Source organism: Schistocerca americana, chromosome 7 (genome assembly GCF_021461395.2).
Source record: "Schistocerca americana isolate TAMUIC-IGC-003095 chromosome 7, iqSchAmer2.1, whole genome shotgun sequence".
Classification (NCBI taxonomy): domain Eukaryota; kingdom Metazoa; phylum Arthropoda; class Insecta; order Orthoptera; family Acrididae; genus Schistocerca; species Schistocerca americana.
Genome location: NC_060125.1, coordinates 165,700,593 through 165,727,441, shown reverse-complemented (window position 1 = coordinate 165,727,441; position 26,849 = coordinate 165,700,593). Strand labels below are relative to the sequence as shown.

General features: G+C 45.2%; 1 protein-coding gene across 1 annotated transcript in view; it reads right to left on the bottom strand.

Moving 5' to 3' along the window:
* Window positions 1-26,849, bottom strand: part of LOC124622820 (protein O-mannosyl-transferase TMTC2-like) — a 902,746-nt gene that overhangs the window by 496,975 nt on the left and 378,922 nt on the right. The window contains exon 9 of the mRNA XM_047148612.1: window positions 8,896-9,010. Coding sequence (XP_047004568.1) covers window positions 8,896-9,010 — 115 coding nt within the window. The remainder of the gene's footprint in view (window positions 1-8,895; window positions 9,011-26,849) is intronic.

Sequence of the window (26,849 nt, the reverse complement as noted above, 5' to 3'; positions counted from 1 at the left end):
TTAGCAGGCCAGGGCCCGTTGCGCTGCACGGTTACCCGCGTCTGCAGAGGCATAGTAACTAGCTCTGGTGCGGATACCTGCCACTTTGTTGTGGAGGTGAGAACTAAACACCTTCCAGTGTCCCATGGCGGCACCAAAAACTGACTGACTGTTAGACTGACTGCTAATATGGCTTCAACAAGTCGTTCGAGGGAATCCTCACAATTAGACCGCTGCGGCTCTCGCCAGAGAACCCGCAGTCAGAGTAGGTAGAATGAAGGCTTTCACGACCGGATGACATAGCTGTTGATATACTTTTCGGGATGTGAGGTCGTGGTCCAAGAACTTTTCTGTTCCTTACGTTTCGTCCAGGCTGCGCTGGACTTCCTCAGAGGCGCTGATCCGCTGAGTCGGCCTGGACGAAACGTAAGGAACAGAAACGTTTTTGGACCACGACCTCACATCCCGAAAAGTATATCAACAGTCAGAGTAGGGCCGCACAAACAGCTAACACACACAAGGCTAGTGTGCAAACGGTGCATGAGGAGGAGAGCTCTGACAGTTCTGATAGTTCCGACAGTTCGGGTACAGGTAGACTCTACGTAGACTTAGATAGGACAGAGTCGGAAAATGATAGGAGAGAGTCGGAAAAAGATGGGGAAGGCGAACAGCAGGAGCAAGTTATCGTAAATGTACCGGCCGCGAACTCATTCTCAGCCCTAGAGAACGAAGACGTGGACGGAGAAGGCGAAATGCAGACGGTTAGGCGCAAAACAAAAGAGCGAGTACCGCCAATCATCGCCTATATTACAAAGGGAAGCCCGTTACTCCTCAAGGAGCTGCAAGCGGGCATGAAGGGGAAATTGACGGCAGTATATCGCCCTAGGACAACGAAAATTCAGGTGGAAAATGTAGAGGATTATAGGAGGGTTAAGTCGGAACTTGAAAGAAAGGAAATCGAGTTCCACACGTATTCTATCGACCCAAAACAGGCTCTGAGAGTAGTACTAAAGTACCTACCCATCGATGCTGAGGAGGAGGACGTAAAAAATGAATTAATAGAGGAAGTATTCATAGTACACTCGGTTCACCAATTCTCAAACCCCCCCCTCCCCGACTGCAGAAGAAAGTCACGGCCGCAAGAAAGAGCCGAATTTCTTGGCGGTGTTAGAAAACAATGAGGATGCTCAGCGGGTGTTCAAACTGCGATACCTGCTGAGATTCCGAATAACTGTAGAACGGTATAATAAACCGGAAGGTTCTGGGCAGCCGAGATGCGTAAAATGTGCAGGCCACCACCTTACCAAGTTATGCAAGCAACAGAGAGTGGCAAACCCGGTGTGTGCCAACTGCGAAGGCCCCCACCCAGCAAACTATCGCGGCTGCGAAGTATACCAAAGATTGGTGCAAAACCAGAGGCAGCAGAAAACTGCCCTAGCAACAACAGCCGCATCAAATGCTCAGGCTCGTCAACAGCCAAACTTCGAAGTGCGAGCAAGAGATTTCCCGAGTATGCGACCACACAGGGCAGCTATGCCCGCTCCCACCGTCCAATCTACGTCCGCGGCACGCCCTGCGACAGTGCAGGAGACGACCCTCCCCGCAGTCCCATCTACACCTCCCCCTCCCACAATACAGGCTTCACCTCCACCGCCAGTTCTGGAACAGGCAACTGAAACAACAGCAAACGATACTGCAGTCCCAGCGCAGGAGCAGCCACAGGTGGGACCTAGCGCGGACAGCGATCTCGGCTGTTTTCTGAGGGAACTCAGAGAACTGGGGAAGCTGTTTGCGGGGATAAACCTGGGAGCAGTAATACAAAAAGTGAAAGAAACCATAGCGGCAGTCCGAGCCGCGAAAGATAGATACGCAAAAATGCTAGTAATTGCTGAAGCAGCTATGACGCTCTTCTGTAATGAACCATAACAGTACTAGAGAGTTCAAAACGTTAACATGGAGTGCAGACGGCATATCCTCAAAGATCCCACAGTTACAATCATTCCTAGAACGTCACGCCATAGATATAGCCTGCATTCAGGAGACGCATATACAGCCCGCCGATCGATTGAAGGTGCGAAATTATTCCGTGCACAGGGTCGACAGGCAAGACCACGCAGGCGGAGGAGTCGCCGTCCTTGTGAAGGGGAGGATTTGTCACCAGACGATAGATATGCCAAATCTGCCCACGGTCGAGGGGGCCGGCATAGAATTAAAAGTAGGTAACCACATAGTTAAAATAGTATCGGCATATAAACCCCCGCATATCAACTTCGGCGCGCAGGACCTTCAACACCTGATCGAAATCGGAGAAAGAGTCATAACAGCAGGGGACTTGAACTGCAAAAGTGTGGACTGGGGGTGCAACGCGACAAATGCTGGAGGTTGGAGATTGAGAAGGTTTATCGAGAGCAATCCCCAAGTAGGAATAATTTCTCCCGACGAGCCTACTCACATCCCCTGCAACCCCGACCATGCACCGGACATCCTAGATGTCTTCTTGTGCAGGGGCCTGCCTTGGAGGGCTGCGCCAACAGTCCATCACGAGTTGAACTCAAACCGCAACCTGGTTGTCCTGGAATGTGCCAATGACGAAGACACAATCCGGAGGATGCCAAACACAACTGGGAACAATATACCGCCCTGGTAGGACAACACCTGGAGGACATTCCGCAAATGCGGAACGAGAGGGAGGTGGACTCAGCAGTAGAGTATTTTACAAACGTCCGCCAGACCTGTGCTCAAGAGACAAGCACCAGGCTAGCCACCGAGCCTGGCGCCAGGGACCTGCCCCCTGATATCTGGGGGCTGACAGTAGCAAAGCGGCGCGTGAGGAGAGATTGGCAACGCTATGGCGACCCTGCCATCGTCGCTTGCTTAGGCGGCTTGAAGCCCAGGTAAAGGAAAGACTGATAGAGCACAGAGGCCTCTGCTGGGGAGAGAAACTTAGGAATGCAGAACAAGACATGAACCGAGTATGGAAAATCACAAAAGCGCAGAAGGCTACTCCCAGGGTAGACAGGTCACTTCGAGGTCCAAATGGGCTAGTATACAACGACGAGGATAAGGCAGAATTACTGGCGACATCGTTAGAGTCACAATTCCGTACTCACGTCATCGAAGATGACGAGAGTGACAGGCAGGAAGAAATAATAAACGGACGAGTGGCTCAATTGAGGCAAGAAAGGCCAGATACAGAATTTACTCCTGTTTCTGATAGACTTGTGTGTGCCTACATCAGGCGCTTAGGGAATAACAAATCCCCCGTCCTGACAAGGTCCTTGTCCCACACCTGTAACACCTGCCTCCCAACGCAGTCACCTACTTCACCATACGATACAACCAGTGCCTTTCCCTAACCTGCTTCCCAAAAGCCTGGATAACTGCTCTGGTTGTAACCCTACCTAAACCCAATAAGAACCTTATCCTTCCACAAAACTACAGACCCATCTCACTCCTGTGCTTTCTAGGGAAAGCACATAGCACCATCCATCAATCCCTGCGCCTGGTGGAGCACATACGCAGGGCGAGAGACCGGAAACACAACACAGGAGCAGTCTTTCTCGATATCGAGAAAGCATTCGACAAAGTCCGGCATGATGGCTTAATATACAAGTTATCCCAGTCAGGCATTCCAGGACGTATCATCAGCATGATTGACTCGTTTCTGGCGGGGAGGTAGTACTGCGTCAATTGCGGCAAACATGTAAGCGCGATCAGGGACGCTGTGGCAGGAGTTCTGCAGGGCTCAGTTCTTGGCCCCATATTATACTCGCTATACACAAACGACGTGCCAAAGTCGGCAGGAGGTCAGATAGCGCTTTATGCCGATGACACGGCGGTTTACAGGAGTAGCAGAAACCTCAATTTCATAACAAAAAAGCTGCAGGAGCACTTGGACGAAATTGTAAAATGGTGCAATATTTGGAAAATAAAGATAAATCCTGAAAAGTCCGTAGCAGTCATATTTACGAGGAAACTTACCCCCCCCCCCCCCACTCCCCCCCCCCCCCCAAACAGATGTATTATTGTAGCTGAAAAGGAAATAGAAAATAGAATGGAGTGGCTCAGCTACATACCTAGGCCTTGAACTAAACAAACGCTTAACCTTCGCAAAGCAGATAAACAGATCCATCGGTGGAGGCTACATTGTTTTCATACAACTGTACCCACTCTTAAAAGGTGGGGGACTCAGCATAGAAACGAAACTTAGATTATACAGGGCAGTTATCCTGCCAAGTATGTTATATGGATCGGAAGTTTGGCCCATGGCAGCAGCCATCTGCAAAAAATTAAGAGTCTTCAAAACAGAATCCTCCGCGTCATCGCCGACGCAGACCGCTACACATCAAATACACACATTAAGGAACTCTTAGAGGAACCATCCATCTATACCTATATTAAAAGAAAATCAGAAAAACTCTATGAAAAGGCACCTACCTCGACCCACCAACTAATAAATCATTTAGGATCCCATTATCTTGATGCTACAGACAAGCGTCCAATATCAACATTAACCAGAGAATTCAGAGCATAACAGTTACAGACAAAACAGGCAGACATGCAAACATGATTTAGATAAACTACAAAAGCTATTCCTCTAAATATCATAAAGCCATATTAGAAGTCAGACGGCCAAAGCCCTGTGGTGCTTCGGTGGAACATTAACATAGATAAGGAACTATACCTTCATTTGTACTCAGGTGATTCATGTGAAAAGTTTCCCGACATTATTATGGCCGCAAGATGGGAATTAACAGGCTTTGAGCATGGAATGATAGCTGGAGCTAGACGCAGCGGACTTTCCATTTGGAACAATGTCAGGGAATTCAATATTCCGAGAGCCACAGTGTGCGAAGAACACCAAACTTCAGGCATTACCTCTTACCACGGACAACGCGGTGGCCGACGGCCTACACTGAACGAGCGAGAGCAGCAGCGTCCTTGTAGTGTTGTCAGTGCTAGTAGATAAGCAACACTGCCAGGAATAACATCAGAAATCAATGTAGCAGGTACGATGTACTTTTCCGGTGAAATTTGTTGCTAACAGGCCGTGGAAGCAGACGACCGACGCGAGTGTATTTGCTAACAGCACGACATCGCCTGCAACAGCTCTCCTGGACTCGTGACCATATCGCTTGCACCCGAGATGACTGGAAACCCGTGGCCTGCTCAGATGAGTCCTGATTTCAGTTGGTAAGGAGCTGACAGTAGTTTTCGAGTGTGGCGCAGACTCCACGAAGCCATGGACCTAAATTGTCACTGTGCAAGCTGATGGTGGCTCCGTAATGGTGTGGCCTGTGTTTGGTCTGGGTCCTCTGGATGTTCGGCTATTTGGAGACCATTTTCAGCCAGTCACGGACGTCACGTTCCAAAACAATGATGGAACTTTTATGGATGACAGTGTGCCATGTCCACGCACTACAGCTGTTCACCATTGGTTTGCAGAACCTTCTGGACAATTGAAGCGAATGGTTTGGCAACCCAGATCACCCGACATGAATCCCATCGAATATTTATGCGACATTATCGAGAAGTCAGTTCGTGCAGAAAATTCTGCACCGCAACACTTTAGCAATTATGGACGGCTATAAAGGCAGCATGGCTCAATTTTCTGCAGGGGGTTCCCAGTGACATGTTGAGTCCATGCCGTGTCGAGCTGCTGCAGTACGACGGGCAAAAAGAGGTCAGACACCATATTAGACTTCTGTCACCTCAGTGCAAATGAGTGCTGGGGGTCTTATCTGCCTTTTTGGCATTACGGTAAAACATCTACATCTACATCTAATGGATACTCTCCAAATCACATTCAAGTACCTGGCAGAGAGTTCATCGAACCACCTTCACAATTCTCTATTATTCCAATCTCGTATAGCGCGCGGAAAGAATGAACACTTATATCTTTCCGTACGAACTCTGATTTCCCCTATTTTGTCGTGGTGATCGTTTCTCCCTATTTAGGTCGATGTCAACAAAATATTTTCGTATTCGGAAGAGAAAATTGCTGATTGGAATTTCGTGAGAAGATTCCGTCGCAACGGAAAACGCTTTTCTTTTAATGATTTCCAACCAAATGCTGTATCATTTCTGTGACACTCTTTCCCATATTTCGCGATAATACAAAACGTGCTGCCTTTCTTTGAACTTTTTCTATGTACTCCGTCAGTCTTACCTGGTAAGGATCCCACACCGCGCAGCAGTATTCTAAAAGAGGAGGTACTAGCGTAGTGTAGTCTCCTTAGTAGATCTGTTACATTTTCTAAGTGTCCTGCCAATAAAACGCAATCTTTGGTTAGCCTTCCCCACAACATTTCCTATGTGTTCCTCCCAATTTAAGTTGTTCGTAATTGTAATACCTAGGTATTTAGTTGAATTTACGGCTTTTATATTAGACTGATTTATCATGTAACCGAAGTTTAACGAGTTCCTTCTAGCACTCATGTGGATGACCTCACACTTTTCGCACCATTCGGATATTTCTTCTAAATCCTTTTGCAGTTTGTTTTGGTCTTCTGATGACTTTATTAGCCGATAAACGACAGCGTCATCTGCAAACAGCGTAAGACGGCTGCTCAGAATGTCTCCCAAATCGTTTATATAGATAAGGAACAGCAAAGGACCTATAACAGTACCTTGGGGAACGCCAGAAATCACTTCGGTTTTACTCGATGACTTTCCGTCAATTACTACGAACTGTGACCTCTCTGACAGGAAATCACAAATCCAGTCACATAACTGGGACGATATTCCATAAGCACGCAGCTTCACTACGAGCCGCTTGTGTGGTACAGTGTCAAAAGCCTTCCGGAAATCCAGAAATACGGAATCGATCTGAAATCCCTCGTCAATAGCACTCAGCACTTCATGTGAATAAAGAGTTAGTTGTGTTTCACAGGTACGATGTTTCCTAAACCCATGTTGACTGTGTGTCAAAAGACCGTTTTCTTCGAGGTAATTCATAATGTTCGAACACAATATATGTTCCATAATCCTGCTGCATATCGACGTTAACGATATGGGCCTGTAATTTAGTGGATTACTCCTAAACATGATTTTCATTCTTCTCTGCTAATTTTATCTGATGCCTTACAGCAACTGTGTAAAATTTGGGTAAAAGCTGTAAATATGAGTTGCGGCAATGTTGTAATGAGGAGAAACAGAGACGAAGAAAGTGATGATTTTAATTATGTTTAGTCCCGACGCTTTATCGCAAACTTAACGATTCAGTGGTTTGTGGTATAGTCCGCATATGAAGCTCGGTTTATTAAGGAGTTTGTTTCTAGACATGCTGGATGTATTTTCCATTTGATTGTAATTGATGTCACCATGTTGGGATAATTTTTTTATTGCTTTGACTTTTTAAGTATAACAGTAACATTTGAATATGCTCCTCACGAACCTAAATGTATAATCAACTGATGTATGTTTGCTGATTGTTTTCAAGAGGGTCAAATCGAAATATGCAAACCTCTGTAGGTTCGTGTCATTCTTATTTCTCCGTAGCGTGTTCTGGTAGCATTTATTATTTATCGTTAAATGTCCTCTGTTATACATTACCATTTAAGGATTGCTTTAGGCGCTCTGAACTCACACAGTATATTTCTACATCTACATCTATACTCTGCAAACCACCATTAAGTGCATGGCAGAAGATACGTTCCATTGTATCAGTTACGAAAGTTTCTTCCCGTTCCTTTCACATACAGAGTGCAGGAAGAACGCCTATTTGAATCCTTCCCTGCTTGCAGCAGTTACTCTGATCTTATCCTCACGACCCCTATGGGAGCGATACGTAGAGGATTGTACACTACTGGCCATTAAAATTGCTACACCTGAAAAATGCAGATGATAAACGGGTATTCATTGGACAAATATATTATACTAGAACTGACATGTGATTACATTTTCACGCAATTTGGGTGCGTAGATCCTGAGAAATCAGGACCCAGAACAACCCCCTCTGGCCGTAATAGCGGCCTTGATACGCCTGGGCATTGAGTCAAAGAGAGTTTGTATGGCGTGTACAGGTACAGCTGCCTATGCAGCTTCAACACGATACCACAGTTCATCAAGAGTAGTGACTGGCGTATTGTGACGAGCCAGTTGCTCGGCCACCATTGACCAGATGTTTTCAAGTGGTGAGAGATCTGGAGAATGTGTCGGACAGGGCAGCAGTCGAACATTTTCTGTATCCAGAAAGGCCCGTACAGGACCTGCAACATGCGGTCGTGCATTATTCTGCTGAAATGTAGGGTTTTGCTGGGATGGAATGAAGGGTAGAGCCACGGGTCGTAACACATCTGAAATGTAGTGTCCACTGTTCAAAGTACCGTCAGTGTGAACAAGAAGTGACCAAGACGTGTAACCAATGGTACCCCATACCATCACGCCGGGTGATACGCCAGTATGGCGATGGCGAATACACGCTGCCAATGTGCGTTCACCGCGATGTCGCCAAACACGGATGCGACCATCATGATGCTGTAAAGCGAACCTGAATTCATTCGAAAAAATGACGTTTTGCCATTCGTGCACCCAGGTTCGTCGTTGAGTACACCATCGCAGGCGCTCCTGTCTGTGATGCATCTTCTCCCTGTCGGTTAAATTTCGCGTCTGTAGCACATCATCTTCGTGGTGTAGCAATTTTAATATACATATTTTAATACAGATATTCCCAGAATCATCGTTTAAAGCTGGTTCTTGAAACTTTGTTAACTGACTTTCTCAGGATAGTTTACATCAGTATATTTCAGATTGGTGGCTCCCACTCATGCTAAGTAAAGTCTCAAGACCACAAAGGCAGTGTTTAATTTCACCGCCGTTCACCAACAGCCGTCCGTCGCGTCTTATTGTGCAGATGTTTAGCTACACCAAGTATCGGGACATTTTGCTATCAGTGACTGAGACGCGTATACTCACAGGTTGTAGTGGACGTCCGCCATGTTGGGCCGGTAGGAGAGCGCCTTGCGGTAGCACCTCTCCGCCTCTTCCAGCTCGCCCTTCATACTCAGGATGTTGCCCAGGTTGCCGTATGCTGCAACAAGACAGTCACTATACAAATTTATCAAGCATGGTACTCAGGGCTGGTTTCAGAACTACGATACAATATGAAACTTCCTGGCAGATTAAAACTGTGTGCCGGACCGAGACTCGAACTCGGGAACTTTGCCTTTCGCGGACAAGTGCTCTATCAACTGAGCTACCCAAGCACGACTCACGCCCCGTCCTCACAGCTTTGCTTCTGCCAGTACCTCGTCTCCTACCTTCCAAACTTTACAGAAGCTCTCCTGCGAACCTTGCAGAACTAGCACTCCTGAAAGAAAGAATATAGCCGAGGCATGGCTTAGCCACAGCCTGGGGAATGTACCGAGTTCGAATCTCGGTCCGGCACACAGTTTTAATCTGCCAGGAAGTTTTATATCAGCGCACACTCCGCTGCAGAGTGAAAATCCCATTCTGGGATATTTCGGGAAAACTGCTGTCATCAAGCAACCCGAGAAGGAACGAGCACTTAAATATAAAATGGCAAATTAAAACATCTTCAGCTGTATAAATTTCCAGTCTTATTTTATTTCTGTTACCAGCTTCAGCGCTACACTACGCCATGACCGACGAGTAGGACGAATCCCGCCTCTTGTACAATAGAAATAGGGTCCAGCACATAGTCACAGATATCTGTAGACTTCTTTTTAACAAAGCGATTCCTTCGACCAACACTTTATAATGGTACTTTAATTACGTAACCATTACGGCACCTCAACTCAACCTCTCGATACCAGCAATATTCTACTGTGTTTCTGTAAAGTAGTTGACATATTTCTGAGACACCATTCAGATTTGATTTCATTCATGTAGGGGTACTTTGATACATCGATATGTTTGTATTGCAATGATAGTATTCTTATGTGTGTGATGTCCTTAGGTTAGTTAGGTTTAAGTAGTTCTAAGTTCTAGGGGACTGATTCCTCAGAAGTTAAGTCCCATAGCGCTCAGAGACATTTGAACAATTTTTGAACGAACCAGCGACAAAACAGTCGCATCGAGGCAAGTCTACATCTACATCTACATGGATACTCTGAAAATCACACTCAAGTGCCTGGCAGAGGGTTCATCGAACCACACTCGCAATAACTCTCCACCATTCCAGTCCCGGACAGCGCGCGGAATAAACGAACATCCATATCCCCCATTGCGAACCCTGATTTCTCCTACGTTACCATGATGATCGCTCCCTCCCACGCCAGTCGGCGTCAGCAAAACACCTTCGTACTCAGAGCAGCAAGTTTGGCGACTGAAACCTCACGAGAAGATTCCGCCGCAATCGAAAACACTCTTGTTTCAATGATGTCCATCTCAACTACCACATCTCATCAGCGACACCCTCTCCCCTATTCATCAATAACACAAAACGTGCTGCACCTCCCCAAACCCTCCTGATGCACCCCACCATCTCCACCCTACAAGTACCCTACACCACACAGCAACACTCTAAAAGAGGATGGACAATAGGACTGCCAGCAGTCTCCCCAGTAGATATTCTGCATCCCCTAATTGTCCCCCCAACAAAACGCAGTCTCTGTCTCACTTCCCTACAACGTCCTCTACGTGTTACCTCCAATCTAATCCAGTCACAAGCGCAATTAGTTGAATTTACGGCCTCTAGATCTGAATGATCCATTGTGTAACCGAAGTTCAGCGGACACCTCCGAGCACACTTGTGGATGATGCCACACCCTTCATCATGCAGGGCCAACCGCCAATCCTCGCACCATGCGGATATATTTTCTAAATCGTTCTGAAATTTGTTCTGATCCTCTGATGACCCCACCAGACGAGAACCGACAGCACCACCCGCAAAGAACCCAATACAGAGCCCAGACCGTCCCCTAAATCGTTCATATAGATAAGGAACAGCAGAGGCCCCACAACATTACACCGGGGAACACCAGAAACCAACTCTGCTTCATCCGACGTCCCCTTGCCAATCACGACGAACCGTGACCGCCCCCCTCCCCTCCACCCGACAGGAAGTCACGAATCCCGCCACACAAATGAGAAAAACTCCACAAGGAAGCAACCTGGCCTCAAGCCGCCTACGAGGTATGGTTCCAAAAGCCCCCCGGAAACCGATAAATACAATATGAATCCGAAATCCCCTGTCAGCAGCACTGAAGCCTCGAGCGAGTAGAGAGCCAGTTGTGCTTCACAAGAACGAAGCCACCCAAACCCCCAGCGACCGTGTGTCAATAGACCGTTCTCTCTGGGGCAATCCACAATTCTCGAACACAATACACGCCCGAAAATCTCGGCACAAATCGACGACAATGATAAGGGCCCACAACCCAGCATATCACTCTCACTGGCCCTCCCAAATACTGGTGCCACCCGTGCAGCTTTTAGTCTCTGGGTACGGATGTTTCGTCTAGCGAGCGGTTGTATTTTATTGTTAAGTATGGAGCTATTGCATAACCATACTCTGAAAGGAACCTAAATGGTATACAGTCTGGACCAGAAGACTTGCTTTTGTTAAATGATTTAAGTTACTTCACTACTCCAACGATATCTATTTCTAAGTTACTCATGTTTGCAGGTCTTCTTGATTCGAGTTCCTAGATAATAAGGCCTGCATCGTTTTAAGCGATAAGGATGGTGGCAGTTGCCATGGAGAATGTTCCACACGATCGTCTGGTTTACCCCATGCTGGAAGGACACATGGCTGGTGCTGATACCAGGATCATATTCTATAGAGTTCAACATCTGTTCCTCCAAGGCCCGAGTACGTACTGGGTAAGCCCGCCTTTCATGATTACTCATTCCCATACACGAGCCTGTCTTAAGCAAACGATGAGACACTGTTCCAAATAGTTAATGGTGCGGCAGCTGTCGGCAGGGACACATTTCCCCCCAACACAGTCGTGCCAATACCCGCTCACTCCCATTTCTTTGGCCGTTTAGAAAGACCATGTCGGACTGTTTCTGGTTGTTATACCAGGTCATCGACTCTCAGCGCGGCATTATACGACACACGTGGGTACCTGAGTGAATCGGCAACAGCTATGAAGTGGGTGGCGTTTAGTACCGATGCGTGAGCCGACCGCCGTCGTGAACAACATTACTGTACTCTTAAACATGGGGCTGAAATACTATTACAGACAGAATATACCCACTTGACTGGTCGGCTGTCCTGTGTGCTTTTAATTCTTTAAACCTACACAGTCAAATATCTTTTATCTACTCCTTCAAGTGGAGGTAACTCCCTTGGAACCCATTTTCGACAATGTGTCCATCTGGCATTTTTCCCATCATAGCCTCTCAGGGGTCTTTTCCTGCAGTTTCTCCAATTGTGATTGCAGGCGTTTAAGCCCTTGTTGTACTAGCTTCACTGTTATGTCATCAATTTGTTTTTGTATGTCAGTTAACTGCCGAAGGCCAAAAAATAAATAAATCGTTTCATGTCCTCACAAGAATAACTTAAACACATGGAGGGAGCTGCGTAGATCAGACAGTCAGACGGGAAGGAACGGACTGTTGTAATCGAAGAAGTATACGTGCGTTTTCTAAAAGCCTAAGATCATTTTTTCCTTGTTTTAGTCATCAATCTTTCCGCACGCTTTCATTGTCACCCTACATTTCTTCTTATCTTGAGCAAATCTTTTCGCCACCACATAACTATTAATCTGATCATTTGTGATAATCTGTGTTGCAAACTATTCGGGGTGTTCAAAAAGTCTCTCCGCAGTGCCGTATGATCGTTAGCCGAGCGTCCCGCATTATTGTTCGTCTGCCTGGGTTATTTCCCTTCAAGTGGACTCTACCAACATTCCACTGTTTCGTTTATCTCAGCCAGCGTCAGTAATATCGGTGGAGTGTGTCGTTATGTGTTGGCGCGATCGTTTAAGTTTAGTTTCTTTGTTCGTTTGTTGCGTTTTTGTCACTGTTAAAATGCAAACCATTGAAGAACGTGTGTTTTTAGCCGAACAAGTGTTCAAAGCTTGCGGTAAATACACAGTTTCAGTTCGTCAAACATTTAATTCAGTTTTCCCGCATCCCGATACTGTGTGAGATTTGATTAACAAATTTCGAAGTACGGGTTCAGCGACAGATGCACCGAGTAGTAGTCGTCCTAGCTTTGTGTCTGAGGGTAAACTACTCGATATTTCCGATAAAATGCCCATGAGTGCGAGCAAGTCAGTAAGAAAACTCGCCCAGGAAATCGATGTTAGTATCGGCACGGCCCACACAACTGTAAGGAAAAAAATTATAACTTTCCCCATACAAAGTGACAGTCGCGCAAGAACTGAAAAATACTGATCATGGCAAGAGACTGCATTATTGTCAATGGTTCAAAAATTTCGTTCGACAAAATGGAGGGGATAGTCTTAATGAAACGTTTTTCACTGATGAGGCGTGGTTTCATTTATCTCGCAAAATTCTGGTATGTGGAGTACTGTAAATCCGTTGTGTACTCATGAGGAACCACTTCATTCTGTGAAAATAGGAGTTTGGATTGCAATTTCTAGACATCGGATTGTGGGTCCCATATTTTTCAACGAAACAGTAAACGCACAACGATACTGCAGTGATATTCTGTACCCATTCATAGGAGAACTTATGTTAAGTGAAATTCTGAAAACTTGGGCTCAAAGCTATCCATCCGCAATACGGCCAAGTAACTAACAGAGTCGTATTTTAAACCTTAAAGAACAATAACTTCCTCCAAATTGGACTACGTCACCAACTGGTGCAGAAGCTGATCATTCAAGGAGGCAGCAACCAAAATTCAGGTACCAGCTACGACTTATAGTAAAAATCTCAATCAAAAATAAATCTCTCTCTCTCTCTCTCTCTCTCTCTCTCTCTTCTCGAATCACATATATAATTATTCATATTATTATAAAAAAGTCATTTTATAGTCACAAGTCGTCGAGCGTCGAACTTAAGTTATTTGACTACCGTCGGCACCAGCCGTTGCTACAGAGATAGATTTTCAGAGCAGCAGATGGGCTACTGATGAGAAGTTAGACTGAGAGATAGTACCAGAGGATTCTTCAAATGTCTTTTAACAAATGGGGGCACTTAGAATTTCTACCCCGATTCCTTAATTATCCTCGCTGACTTCCGTACTTCGCACCACTTATAGCTTGTATCTAGCAGCTGTCGGAGTTCTACAGGCAGCCCACGCTATCTTCCACTCATCAAATAGTCGACGGAGGTAAGACCCCTGTGTCCTGCAGATATGTATCCTTCACATTCCCTCTTGGGACCGACATTGTACCCTCATTTCTGGTGTATCTGTCCCGGGCGGCAATTTCAGGGAGCACCAAATTCATATTCTTGCAGAAAGAAACCATGTTTCACAAAACGTCCAGCATCCAGCGCATTGTTCAATCGATAATTCATATGAATTTGAAACGCATCCCTGTTGGTTTTTGAACAATTTTGAACACGTTCTAAATTATTTCTGAACGAATCATAAGTTGTTTTTTGAGTGCGTGCATAGTGTTCTCTATCCCCTTTGTATCATGAAATAAAAAATTTTTCCGCAGACAAAAGAAGACGGGGCTATAAGAGCTGAGCCGAATTTAAACCCGGACGGGTGAATACCAATCGCTGTTTGTTTATGTGACTGATTGGTTGTGCGAATGATGAACGTTGTTATAATTACCAGCGAAATCCATAGATTCAGACTACCAGAGTGGGAATAAACGACGAACGGAAATAACAAGCCAGAAAGATTACATTTTATCTTCTCGGTGTATCCGAGAAAATGAAATTTTGACGGAAATACTTTGTCAGATCACTACACTACTGAGGGCCAGCTTTACAGTCCCCGGTTAGCAGCCGGTTACGTTCTATTGCCGGTATAGCGCGGAAAACGCGTTGTACGAACAGGCAATAATGCCTAACAGAAGAAAAAACACGGTATAACTAAATGTGATTCTGGCAGAGTTAGTGAAGTTATCCCGAGAATAAGTCTTGACAGTGGCACGAATGGAGAAGTAGTGATGACAAGATTGTTCGTTAGAATAAGGAAGGAGAAGAAACTGGGACATCACACAAATTATATGAAAGAATATGACGATTCCAAATTTACGTAAATGCGCACAACTATTACTTTTAGATCTCATGCTTGGGAAACTGGATCATATGAACGAAATGTGAAACTTTTTCCTAACGCAAAGCATTTTGCTTGTAATAGTCCTAACAGGCATTTGATATCGGTACTTCGTAACATTCTGTCGTGTTATTTATGTAAATGAGGTATATAAAAATAACCATTTGTACTAAAACTGTCTCGCTTATTTGGCGTGTGTTACAATTGCTGCAATGTTAGAAAGGCCTATTCGTTTCGTCTAGCAGACAGTGACAAAATATACGTAATCAAATCGAGAAACCACACCACTGTTGGGTACTATTCGCATTATCAGCTTTTTCAGCATTAGACAACGACGTTTTGACGAACTTTAATGTGGCAATAGATTCTTTCGCAGAAAGGAAAGGACGCCATATAAAGCTGTAGTAAGGTTAGAGAGAAAAAAATGCTGGGACCAACAGATTGAAGAAATGTCTACTGCCTTGAAACTTTCCTGGCAGATTAAAACTGTGTGCCGGACCGAGACTCGAACTCGGGATCTTCGCCTTTCGCGGGCAAGTGCTCTACCATCTGAGATACCCAAGCACGACTCGCACCCCGTCGTCACAGCTTTACTTCCGCCAGTACCTCGTCTCCTACCTTCCAAACTTTGCAGAAGCTCTCCTGCGAACCTAGCAGGACTAGCACTCCTCAAAGAAAGGATATTGCGGAGTCGTGCTTGGGTAGCTCAGATGGTAGAGCACTTTCCCGCGAAAGGAAAAAGTCCCGAGTTCGAGTCTCGGTCCGGAACACAGTTTTAATCTGCCAGGAAAGTTTCATATCAGCGCTCACTCCGCTGCAGAGTGAAAAATCTCATTCTGTCTACTGCCTTGCTAGTCTCGTGTCTTTACTGGTTTTATGTTTCCTATATTTAATTTCATGTCACACAAAAGAGGAAGTTATTAGCGAATAGGCAATAAAGGGTGTAAATTTTCTGAAGAGTTATTATTCTCCGGGTCACAAATAATCCCAATCAGTATTAATTGTTAGGTTTTTTTTAAGGGGGGATAGGATGTCAATTCGGATGACTGGGAGGGGAAGAGGCACCACAGGGCATTTTATTTTCCACTGTCCTGAATTTAGCTTTGATGGCTTCCATTACAAAATAAACAAGTTCCTGAATTCCACGGAGTGAAATGCAGTGAGGTACGACAGAAGACTACCGTGTGAAGATGCGTGGCACTGCACTTTGCCACACTTAAGACCAAATAACATGTCTTACATTTCCCCGAAGATATATGTTTTATATAACAAAAATGTGTCCTAAAAAACGAACATATTTTTGAAAAATCTATTTTATTTTTTATTTTTGACGTCCTATCTCAAGCGCTCGAGTGTTATCAAGTTGTTGCCCCGGTTCGGATATATCGTAGATCCGGGGTTGGTTACTACCAGAAGTTGGGCATCAGTAACCGTTACGGGACGGGCGGACGATACAAGGAGTACTGATAGTGTAGGGAAGTAAGTACACAGGATATAAAAAGCGTTACTCTAGTCCGCACGTAAAGATGAATCGTTAAGTCTTTACCGATGACGCAGCAATCGAGTCAAGTTATCAACCGAACATACGCTCGCTGTCTGTGCGTGAGGATAAGAAAGTAGCAATCATGGAGAGGTTTATGTTTCGAGGGGAAATTTTACAGAACTGGTGTAAATGTAAGGACGTGACAGAGTAGCAAAGAGGGACAATCGTGCTTGGCTATCCGCATGGGGCCACTCAGTATGTGAAGCTGTTGGATTTGCAGGTCTTTCACGGCAGACTCTTCACGTGTTTACAAGCAGAATTGTAATCGGTAAAATATCCAGACTGAGAGGGACCGGAGACGCGTTTCGCGGTTTATGAATTAAAATCGCTTCCAAACCCCGCAGGAATCGGTGCAGGCAATGAATTTGTAAAGTCCATCACAACCTGTTAACGAGAGAACATTGCGACGGGAACTGCATGCTGTGAAGATTTGGAGTCCGGCACCTTGTAGGATACCATTGGTCACACAGGCTCTGAAAGCCAACAGCATAGGTCACCGGGCTGGAAGAATACGTGACTGGTTTTCTGTACACTGCCCGATCCCGAGTGGCCTGCAAAGTCACCAGACTTGAACCCCACAGGAAATCGGTGTGATATGTTGGAACAGCAGGCAAAACGCCGACGTCACCATCCCCGAAATTTGGGGGATTTTCGTGATCAAATTCTCAACGAGTGGCTACCTGCAGAACGTTGCGGGCTGACTTCCTAACCGGTTCTTAAGTCCACGGGGAAGTTACATGATATTAAATGATGCTTGTAATGACTTCTCTAGGGCTGACTAATTTTTTGTCTAGTGAGCTTATGATCGCTTCGTTGGCGTTGAAGGTTTACGTAGAGCACCAGGATTCTAACTTCCTGTGTTCAGGCTGGCATCACACAGCAGAAAGCGTCATCGACCTCGATTAGGAAAGTGGGTAGCAGTACCCTCTCACTGTCGAAGATGCTGTGAGAGACGATTTCAAGGATTTCAAAGTGCTGCCGTGATTGGCAGAAACGTAAAACCATTGGTTTTATGATTACAGTATCAATAAGTCACAGCTGGAATTGACCAACTCACACTAATTTCTGGCTGAAACAATTTGTAGGGTTATGAAATGGAATGATCACGTAGGATCAGTCGGAAGTAAAGTAAGTGGCAGACATCGGTTTCTTGCTAGAATACTGGGGAAACGCAGTCACTCTACAGAGATATTTACGTACAAAACAGTCATGTGACCCATCATAAAATATTTTCAATATGGCAAAAGTGGTTTGTGATGTTTGCAACAATACTGACACTTATAAATACACTCCTGGAAATGGAAAAAAGAACACATTGACACCGGTGTGTCAGACCCAACATACTTGCTCCGGACACTGCGAGAGGGCTGTACAAGCAATGATCACACGCACGGCACAGCGGACACACCAGGAACCGCGGTGTTGGCCGTCGAATGGCGCTAGCTGCGCAGCATTTGTGCACCGCCGCCGTCAGTGTCAGCCAGTTTGCGGTGGCATACGGAGCTCCATCGCAGTCTTTAACACTGGTAGCATGCCGCGACAGCGTGGACGTGAACCGTATGTGCAGTTGACGGACTTTGAGCGAGGGCGTATAGTGGGCATGCGGGAGGCCGGGCGGACGTACCGCCGAATTGCTCAACACGTGGGGCGTGAGGTCTCCACAGTACATCGATGTTGTCGCCAGTGGTCGGCGGAAGGTGCACGTGCCCGTCGACCTGGGACCGGACCGCAGCGACGCACGGATGCACGCCAAGACCGTAGGATCCTACGCAGTGCCGTAGGGGACCGCACCGCCACTTCCCAGCAAATTAGGGACACTGTTGCTCCTGGGGTATCGGCGAGGACCATTCGCAACCGTCTCCATGAAGCTGGGCTACGGTCCCGCACACCGTTAGGCCGTCTTCCGCTCACGCCCCAACATCGTGCAGCCCGCCTCCAGTGGTGTCGCGACAGGCGTGAATGGAGGGACGAATGGAGACGTGTCGTCTTCATCGATGAGAGTCGCTTCTGCCTTGGTGCCAACGATGGTCGTATGCGTGTTTGGCGCCGTGCAGGTGAGCGCCACAATCAGGGCTGCATACGACCGAGGCACACAGGGCCAACACCCGGCATCATGGTGTGGGGAGCGATCTCCTACACTGGCCGTACACCACTGGTGATCGTCGAGGGGACACTGAATAGTGCACGGTACATCCAAACCGTCATCGAACCCATCGTTCTACCATTCCTAGACCGGCAAGGGAACTTGCTGTTCCAACAGGACAATGCACGTCCGCATGTATCTTGTGCCACCCAACGTGCTCTAGAAGGTGTAAGTCAACTACCCTGGCCAGCAAGATCTCCGGATCTGTCCCCCATTGAGCATGTTTGGGACTGGATGAAGCGTCGTCTCACGCGGTCTGCACGTCCAGCACGAACGCTGGTCCAACTGAGGCGCCAGGTGGAAATGGCATGGCAAGCCGTTCCACAGGACTACATCCAGCATCTCTACGATCGTCTCCATGGGAGAATAGCAGCCTGCATTGCTGCGAAAGGTGGATATATACTGTACTAGTGCCGACATTGTGCATGCTCTGTTGCCTGTGTCTATGTGCCTGTGGTTCTGTCAGTGTGATCATGTGATGTATCTGACCCCAGGAATGTGTCAATAAAGTTTCCCCTTCCTGGGACAATGAATTCACGGTGTTCTTATTTCAATTTCCAGGAGTGTATTATAACCAACGCTGACAGGCTGCGAATAACAGTCACAGCACGTTGGTTATCGCATTACGTGCTTTTGGCTTTGCCCATCATCGGATGATCAAAATACAGAGTTGATGAATAAATTTAGGCATAAACGATGTCACACATTAAAATTCACAATGATAAGACAAGAGCGCCAAGCGATCAGTATTAATGTTGATGTTGTACTGACGTTAATGGTGAGCACTTGGCACTACCATCTTATCATTGTGGGTTTTTATGTGTGACATTGTTGGCGTCTAAAGTTTCTGCATCAAGTCTGTATTTTGATCGTCTGATGATGGGTTATGCCCAAAACGCGTAATGCAAAAAAGAAATTCAGCTAAAATCTCGTGACAGTTATTAGCTACCTATCAGCATTGATTATAATTTTTATAACCATCGTAAAATATTTTCCAAGTGTGTGGGACCAAACAAGAGTAACAGAGGATATTGAAACAAAACAAAGAAAGGCTATATGTATGGTCAGAGGATTGTTTAACTGATGGAAGAGAGTCACGTAGATGATATAAAGCTAAACTGGTGGACGCTCTAATTGTACGATACACACAAAATATACCGCCAAAACCTAATTATGAAGGTTAAAGTGCCAGTTTTAAGTGAGGAAATCGAGAATACACGGGATGTGCAAAGTAAAACTGACCCGGAAAACGTTTCATGCTTCTAATGGTACGCTACCCAACTTAATCAGTCACATCTCGGGCAGATATCATAGTCGCGCTGCCTATCAGTAGGTGTGTGAAACATTACCCGGACCAATTTCACTTTGCCCACCGTGTACTGCAACCCCCTACATATCGCTCCCATAGGTATCATAATTAACGAGGAGGTACTGAATCGAATTAAGGAGGAAAGAAATTTATGGCACAACCTGACTACAAGAAGGGATCGGTTGGTAGGACACATTCTGAGACTTCAAGGGATCACCGATTTAGTATTGGAGGAAAGCACGGAGGTTAAAAATCGTAGAGTGAGACCAAGAAATGAATAGAGTAAGCAGATTCAGAAGGTGTAATTTGCATTAGTTACTCGCATATGAAGAGCCTTGCACAGGAGGGCTGCATCAAACCAGTCCTCGGACTGAAGGCCACAGCAACAGGTATCTCTGATCCAAGATGAGACTTGTAATTGCTCGCACAGAGCCGTTCTTCTCACACTACATACGTGTATGGAATGAAAAAAGAAACCCTAACATGGTTTCCGTTGCTACGTGAAAAGTACCGGATCACAAATACATAGTTCCAGAGATTGAAACCAGCTCGGTTCTAGAGATTTTTCGTCCCTTATCACTCACTGACACCTGGAAAAGATATGTCAGTGTGGATTCAACTCAAAATATACGATGACAGAAAATGAAGGGTGTAGCTCCCTTATGGAACCCGAAGGTATACACTGCTTACATCTGTACTGGCCACAGCTGCGACATCCTCCGAGTATTTGTGGTAAGAATCGTTAGTGACGTCTGTTTTTTGGCCAACGTCTGTGAAATTTGGACCCGTATGCAACAGGCAATCCCAAAACTTTTTGTCAATCCAAAGTAGAAAGTATCACACGTGGTAACTAAGATACTCAGGTTCTAGAAAATACTGTCATATTTTGCATGGCACACGTCGGCAAATTTCCAGAAAAACGCTTTAGTCTGCATCAGGGTATATTAGTCTAGAGCAGTGGTTCCCGAACTTTTGTACCAGATGCACCCTCTTTTGCAACCCCAGAATATCTCTTGCCCCTATATTTATTTATTTAATTAATTAATTTATTTATTGATTTGTTTCTGTCAAAAACATTGTTTACCAGTAATCTACAATCCACTTCTCGTCAAAATCAATAGTATACTATTAAGGACATTGTTGAGGTATGTCCACTATATCACACTCCAAGGAAAAATGGAGACATTTCCAGTCTTTTAACTAACTGTTATTTCACTTGCGCTGCCATTTCTTCGATCCTACATTATACACTGTTGTTTGAAAGAGGTGTCGTGTCCATTTTTCACTGACTATATACTCCAAAAGCAATTCTGGTTGCTTTAAGACTGGAAGATTTGATTAACTTTTCCCCGATAGTATGATATGTTTGGCTTTTTGCCATTAAGTGAGCAATTTTATATGATTCTTTTTAAAAGTTTCTCATTTTCCTCCTGCAAGATCCCAGTAGAGTTCGGTGTTATACTATTACATCAATTTCTTTTTTCCAACAAATAACGCTTTTGGCTTATTTTTCAACGGCAGATGAGCTGTTGCTAGATGATGTTCCCGACGGAGAAGCCACAATGAGTCATTGCGGAGAACATTACGACACACAAGACGCTGTGGCAGTTGGATATTGTCTTTTTCAATAGATGTGCGTCTATATTTAATACATTCTTCATTATACAATCTTCGTTTAACAGATATTTTCGCTCAACGTACAAAACGAATAAAAACATGATTTATGTCTATGGAGCACAAAGGGTTGATACCGAGTTAAGAATGCAGAACGCAGACTGAAGAATGCGTTGTGTCAGCAATAACTTCTTGACTCGTGAGGCAAAGCTGATACTGCCGACCCAACAGAAAATGCTCTCATTAACTGTGTAGTAGGAATGTAAAGTTTCTGACTTGTCTAACGGCATGTGCCACCTTTTCTTTGAAAACAGTTCCGTGTAAAATGGCTGTACAATGCGGATATAGTCTTTCGCCCCTACTGTGCAGTCCCTTGTAGGTCGAAGAAGCAATGACACAAATAAAAGTTGAAGAGTGTGGTAAAAATTCAAGGTGAAAGAATATCAATGATGAGATTCACTGATAATGTTACTATCCTCACTGAAAGTGAGGGAAAATTGTAGGACCTGTTGAATCGAATGAACAATCTGTTGAGTACAGAATATGGATTGAGAGTAAACTGGTGAACGACGAACGTTGTCATGGGTAGCAGAAACGACATTTGCGATAAACTTAGCATCAAAAAATTAGTGACCACGAATTCGACGAAGTTAGTGAATTCTGGAATCTTGGATGGATGAAGCAAGGTGAGCATAAAAAGCAGCATAGCACTGGCAAAACAGGTTTTACTGACCAAGAGATGTCTAGTGTTATCAAACACACAAATTAATTTAAGGAAGAAATTTGTTAGAAAGTACGTCTGGACAATAGCGCTGTGTGGTAGCGAGTTATGGACTTTGGAGAATGTGGAAAGGAAGAGAATCGAAACGTTTCAGATGTGGTGCTAGACAAGGATATTGAAAATTAGGTGAACTCAACAAGAACGAGGACATTCTAAGCAGAATAGGCAAAGATATGAATATGTGGAAAACACTAACAAGAAGAAGGAGCAAGATGATAGGGCAGAGAACAACGTGTATGGTACTACAGGGAATTGAAGATGTAGGGTGCTACTTTGACATGAACCGGTTGGCACACGAGAGGAATTCCTAGGCAGCCACATCATCAGAAGAGTGTTGGGAAAAAAAGCTGCTATGTGAGTTAATGGATTTAATTCCACGTTAAAATGGAGGCTTCGGTAAAATGGTCGTGTAAGCCTGTTCACAGTCCGCAGAAAGGCTAGCTTACGACGCACGCAACTCTGCCATCCCTAGCAAAGCACTACGGTGTCCACAATAGCCTGCGGGTTTTCCATCTCGTAATGAAAGACTTCTTTACCGGTGGCCAAGCAACGTACTGGAGTTGCTACTATCATCGCTACAAAAGAAAATGGCATTCTGAACTTTAGGTGGCAGTGTAAGCATTGTAAGAGCGACGTCGCTAATGGCACGTAACGACTCCAGTGTTGTGTCCTTGCGCTATTTCTCGGAACAGTATAGTGGCGTGTCTGTGTGTTGTTAAGGGGGGAGGGAGGGGGATTGGTGGCCCAGGGCATTAAAGGTATGTGGAGGGGAGAGGGGTGGGGGGAATGTTGCCAGAGCGTGCTCCCGCTTGACGCGCCGGCCTGCTCACGTCATGCGACAATTACGCAACGGCCCTAATTCCCCCTCATGTAGCAAGAATTTGCCCGACAGCCACATCAACACGCACACAGCTGCTGGCCATTGCTAGTCACAGGGTTAACCTGCAGTGTAGCTTAAGTTTTACAAGTCGCGTTTGAAAACTCATCTAAGAAAGAGGACCTTACAGACATACCATCGTTTGACCGTCGGAAAACCCTCGGACCAAGGACATCAGAACTTTCCACTCCAATGTCAAGTGCCACTCGACATCGCGAAATTTGTTTTCCGCTCCGATGTCGAGCCTCATTCGACACGAATTTTCGAAGCTCTCAGACGTATTTTGAGTATACTAGGCATTATTGCTGCAGTGTGCTGCCATCTAGAAGAACTAGTGTTAACTCAGTGTCGAACAGTAGCAGCTGTGTTATGTCAAAGATTGTAATTAGTACGTTCAAGTCCACGCGCTCGAAATGGCTAGTTCTTCACGTACAGTCCTTTCTGAGGAAGAGATTTTAGATCTTTTAGAGCAATCTCTAAGTGAAAACGAGAGTGAAAATGATTTTGATTATGATAGTGTTTCATTTCAAAACAATTCGAGTGACAATGACGAAGAAAACAGTGACAATGTGCATGTTTCTAGTGACTAGCAGAGGATTCGTGGCGAATATGGCACTGACTTCACAGATTTTCCTATTGACGAATCAAAGTGTGGTGTTATAACAAAGTAGTTCTGTTCCATCATCGCCCGTCGGATTCTTTCAATTAATTTTTACAGATAACCTATTTCAACAAATAGCAAATGAAACGAATAGGTATGCTCGTACATCAAAAATACGTAAAGTGACACCACTTCCACAACATTCTGCATGGTGAGACTGGAGAAATGTTACCATGGAAGAAATGAAACGCTTCCATGGTGTGCTACTGAATATGGCATTACAAAAGTGTAAGAACTTGCAGGACTTTTTTTCAAGAGAATGGCTACAATCATCCAACTTCTTTCCAGACTGTTTTAGTCGCCGACGATTTATGCAAATTTTCTGGGCACTTCATGTTTCTAATCCGACGAGGGCTACACATGTCAACAGTCAGGTTCAGTCACGTCTGAGTAAAGTGACAAATGTACTGAATTACTTGTTTGGCACGTTTCTCGAAATTTATCGACCATATCAGTATTTAGCTGCTGATGAATCTACAGTATCGTTCAAGGGTCGTGTATTATTCAAAATGTACAATCCTCAAAAACCAACAAAATGGGGACTCAGAGTTTATGTAATTTCGGATTCATCAAATGGTTATATCTGCAGTTTGATACCCTATTTTGGCGCTGTAACAACTGAGTCATTGATTGGTCCGCACTTGAATTTTTCTGAGAGAATAGTTCTTCAGCTGCTCGCTAATATCGTAAATGCAACAGGGCAATCAGGGTATCATTTGTACACTGACCGTTTTTATACAAGTGTTGCATTAGCTGATGAGCTGTTGAAACAGGACATGCATCTCACAGGAACGATTCAGGCCAATCGCAAAAACCTTCCAGCTGCAATCAAGGAAGGAGCTCTGCGTCTAAGGAAGCACGAAATAAATTGCCTCCGCAACAACAAAATGATGGTTCTGGCGTGGCAAGATGTTTTCTACAAAAGCCAATAACTCAGTGTCACTTATAGAAAGGAGAAACAGAAAGGAAAGGGAAGAAATAAAGAAACCAAATGTGATTATTGATTATACTTCAAAGATGGGTGGAGTTGATCGATCTGACCATTTTATTTCGAGTTACGGTTTTCTAACGAAAAGTCTCAAGTGGTGGCGAAAACTATACTTCTGACTGTTGGAGGTAGGACTTGTAAACAGCTATTTACTATACAAGAATCACTGTGAGAAAAACAACTTTGCAATACCGTCTCACAAAGCTTTCCGTAAAAGTGTTATAAGAGGATTAGTTGCCGAAGAAAGAACTCAAGGACAGAAACGAGGACGTCGTTCAACTTCTGATGACGAGGAACGCTTGAATGAAAAGTTTCACAATATCAACGAGCTTCCTGGGAATAAGCATAAGAAGCATAAGGATTGTGCAGTGTGCTCAGACAGAAAAAAGAAAGGTGGAGGCGGGAAACTATGTATTACTGCGAAACATGCTCACGAAACCCAGCTCTCCACCCTGAAGACTGTTTCAAAAAATACCACACAATGGAAAGTTTTGTACTGTAAAAGCTTACGTAAATATATGAATGAAAGCACACATTTTGTTTTAATGTACACCCCAATTGTTGGCCAGCGGCCACATTGCTTCCACAAAGAGATCCGCGAAAATCTCTGCGGTGCACAGCCGCCCAGGCGGCGGCGATTTAAATAAGAGCGCGCGGAGCCGCCCTGTGTCTAACTTATGGAGTGCAAAGGGTTAAAGCTGATTTCCCTGGCGCTGAGAAGGGACAGTCCTCCAGGCCCGGATGGAGTCCCAAGTCGAATTTTGCTCAGGGTACTCTTCGGCACTGGCGCGTGATGTACTTCCAATTCGTTGCAAATCTCTCGAGCAGCGCAAGGTACCAAGCACAGCTGACTCTTTTATACGAGGGTCACTCCAAAAGAAACGCACACTATTTTTGTAAAAATACAATTTTCATTCTGCATGTGTGAAAGTTTTACAGTGTGTAGATACATTCTTCCCGCTTGTTTTCAAACTTAGTATAACCTGTTCCCGTGAGTGCCGCCGTCACAGCATGTCTTCAAGATGGCTGCTACACTTGACGTTCGTCAGAAGCAACGTGCTGTCATAGAATTCCTGTGCTGTGAAAACGAGACAGTGGGAAACATCCACAAGAGTTTGGAAAAGGTGCATGAAGATGCTGCTGTCGATCGCAGCACAGTTAGTCGGTGGGCAAGCAGGTTACGTGACGAAAGCGGGCACGGCAATATTGAGGATTGTCCTCGCAGCGGCAGGCCTCGTTCTGCACACACTCCAGACGCTGTGCAGAGAGTTAACGAATTGGTGACTGCTGACAGAAGCATCAAAGTGAACTTCAAGCTCGACTGAGTCGTGTTCGACCACATCGGCAAAAGTAGGATGTTTTGCTGTTGCATGACAATGCACGGCCACATGTCAGTCAAAAAACCATGAAAGCGATTACAAAACTCGGATGGACAGCACTGAAACACCCGCCTTACAGTCCTGACCTGGCTCCATGTGATCATCATCTCTTTGGGAAACTGAAAGACTCTCTTCGTGGAACTAGGTTTGAAGATGATGACTCCCTTGCGGACGCTGCCAAACAGTGGCTCAACAAATGGTTCAAATGGCTCTGAGCACTATGGGACTTAACATCTGAGGTCTTCAGTCCCCTAGAACTTAGAACTACTTAAACCTAACTAACCTAAGGACATCACACACATCCATGCCCGAGGCAGGATTCGAACCTGCGACCGTAGCGGTCGCGCGGTTCCAGACTGAAGCGCCTAGAACCGCTCGGCCACACTGGCCGGCAGCTCAACAAAAAATGGTTCAAATGGCTCTGAGCACTATGGGACTTAACTGCTGTGGTCATCAGTCCCCT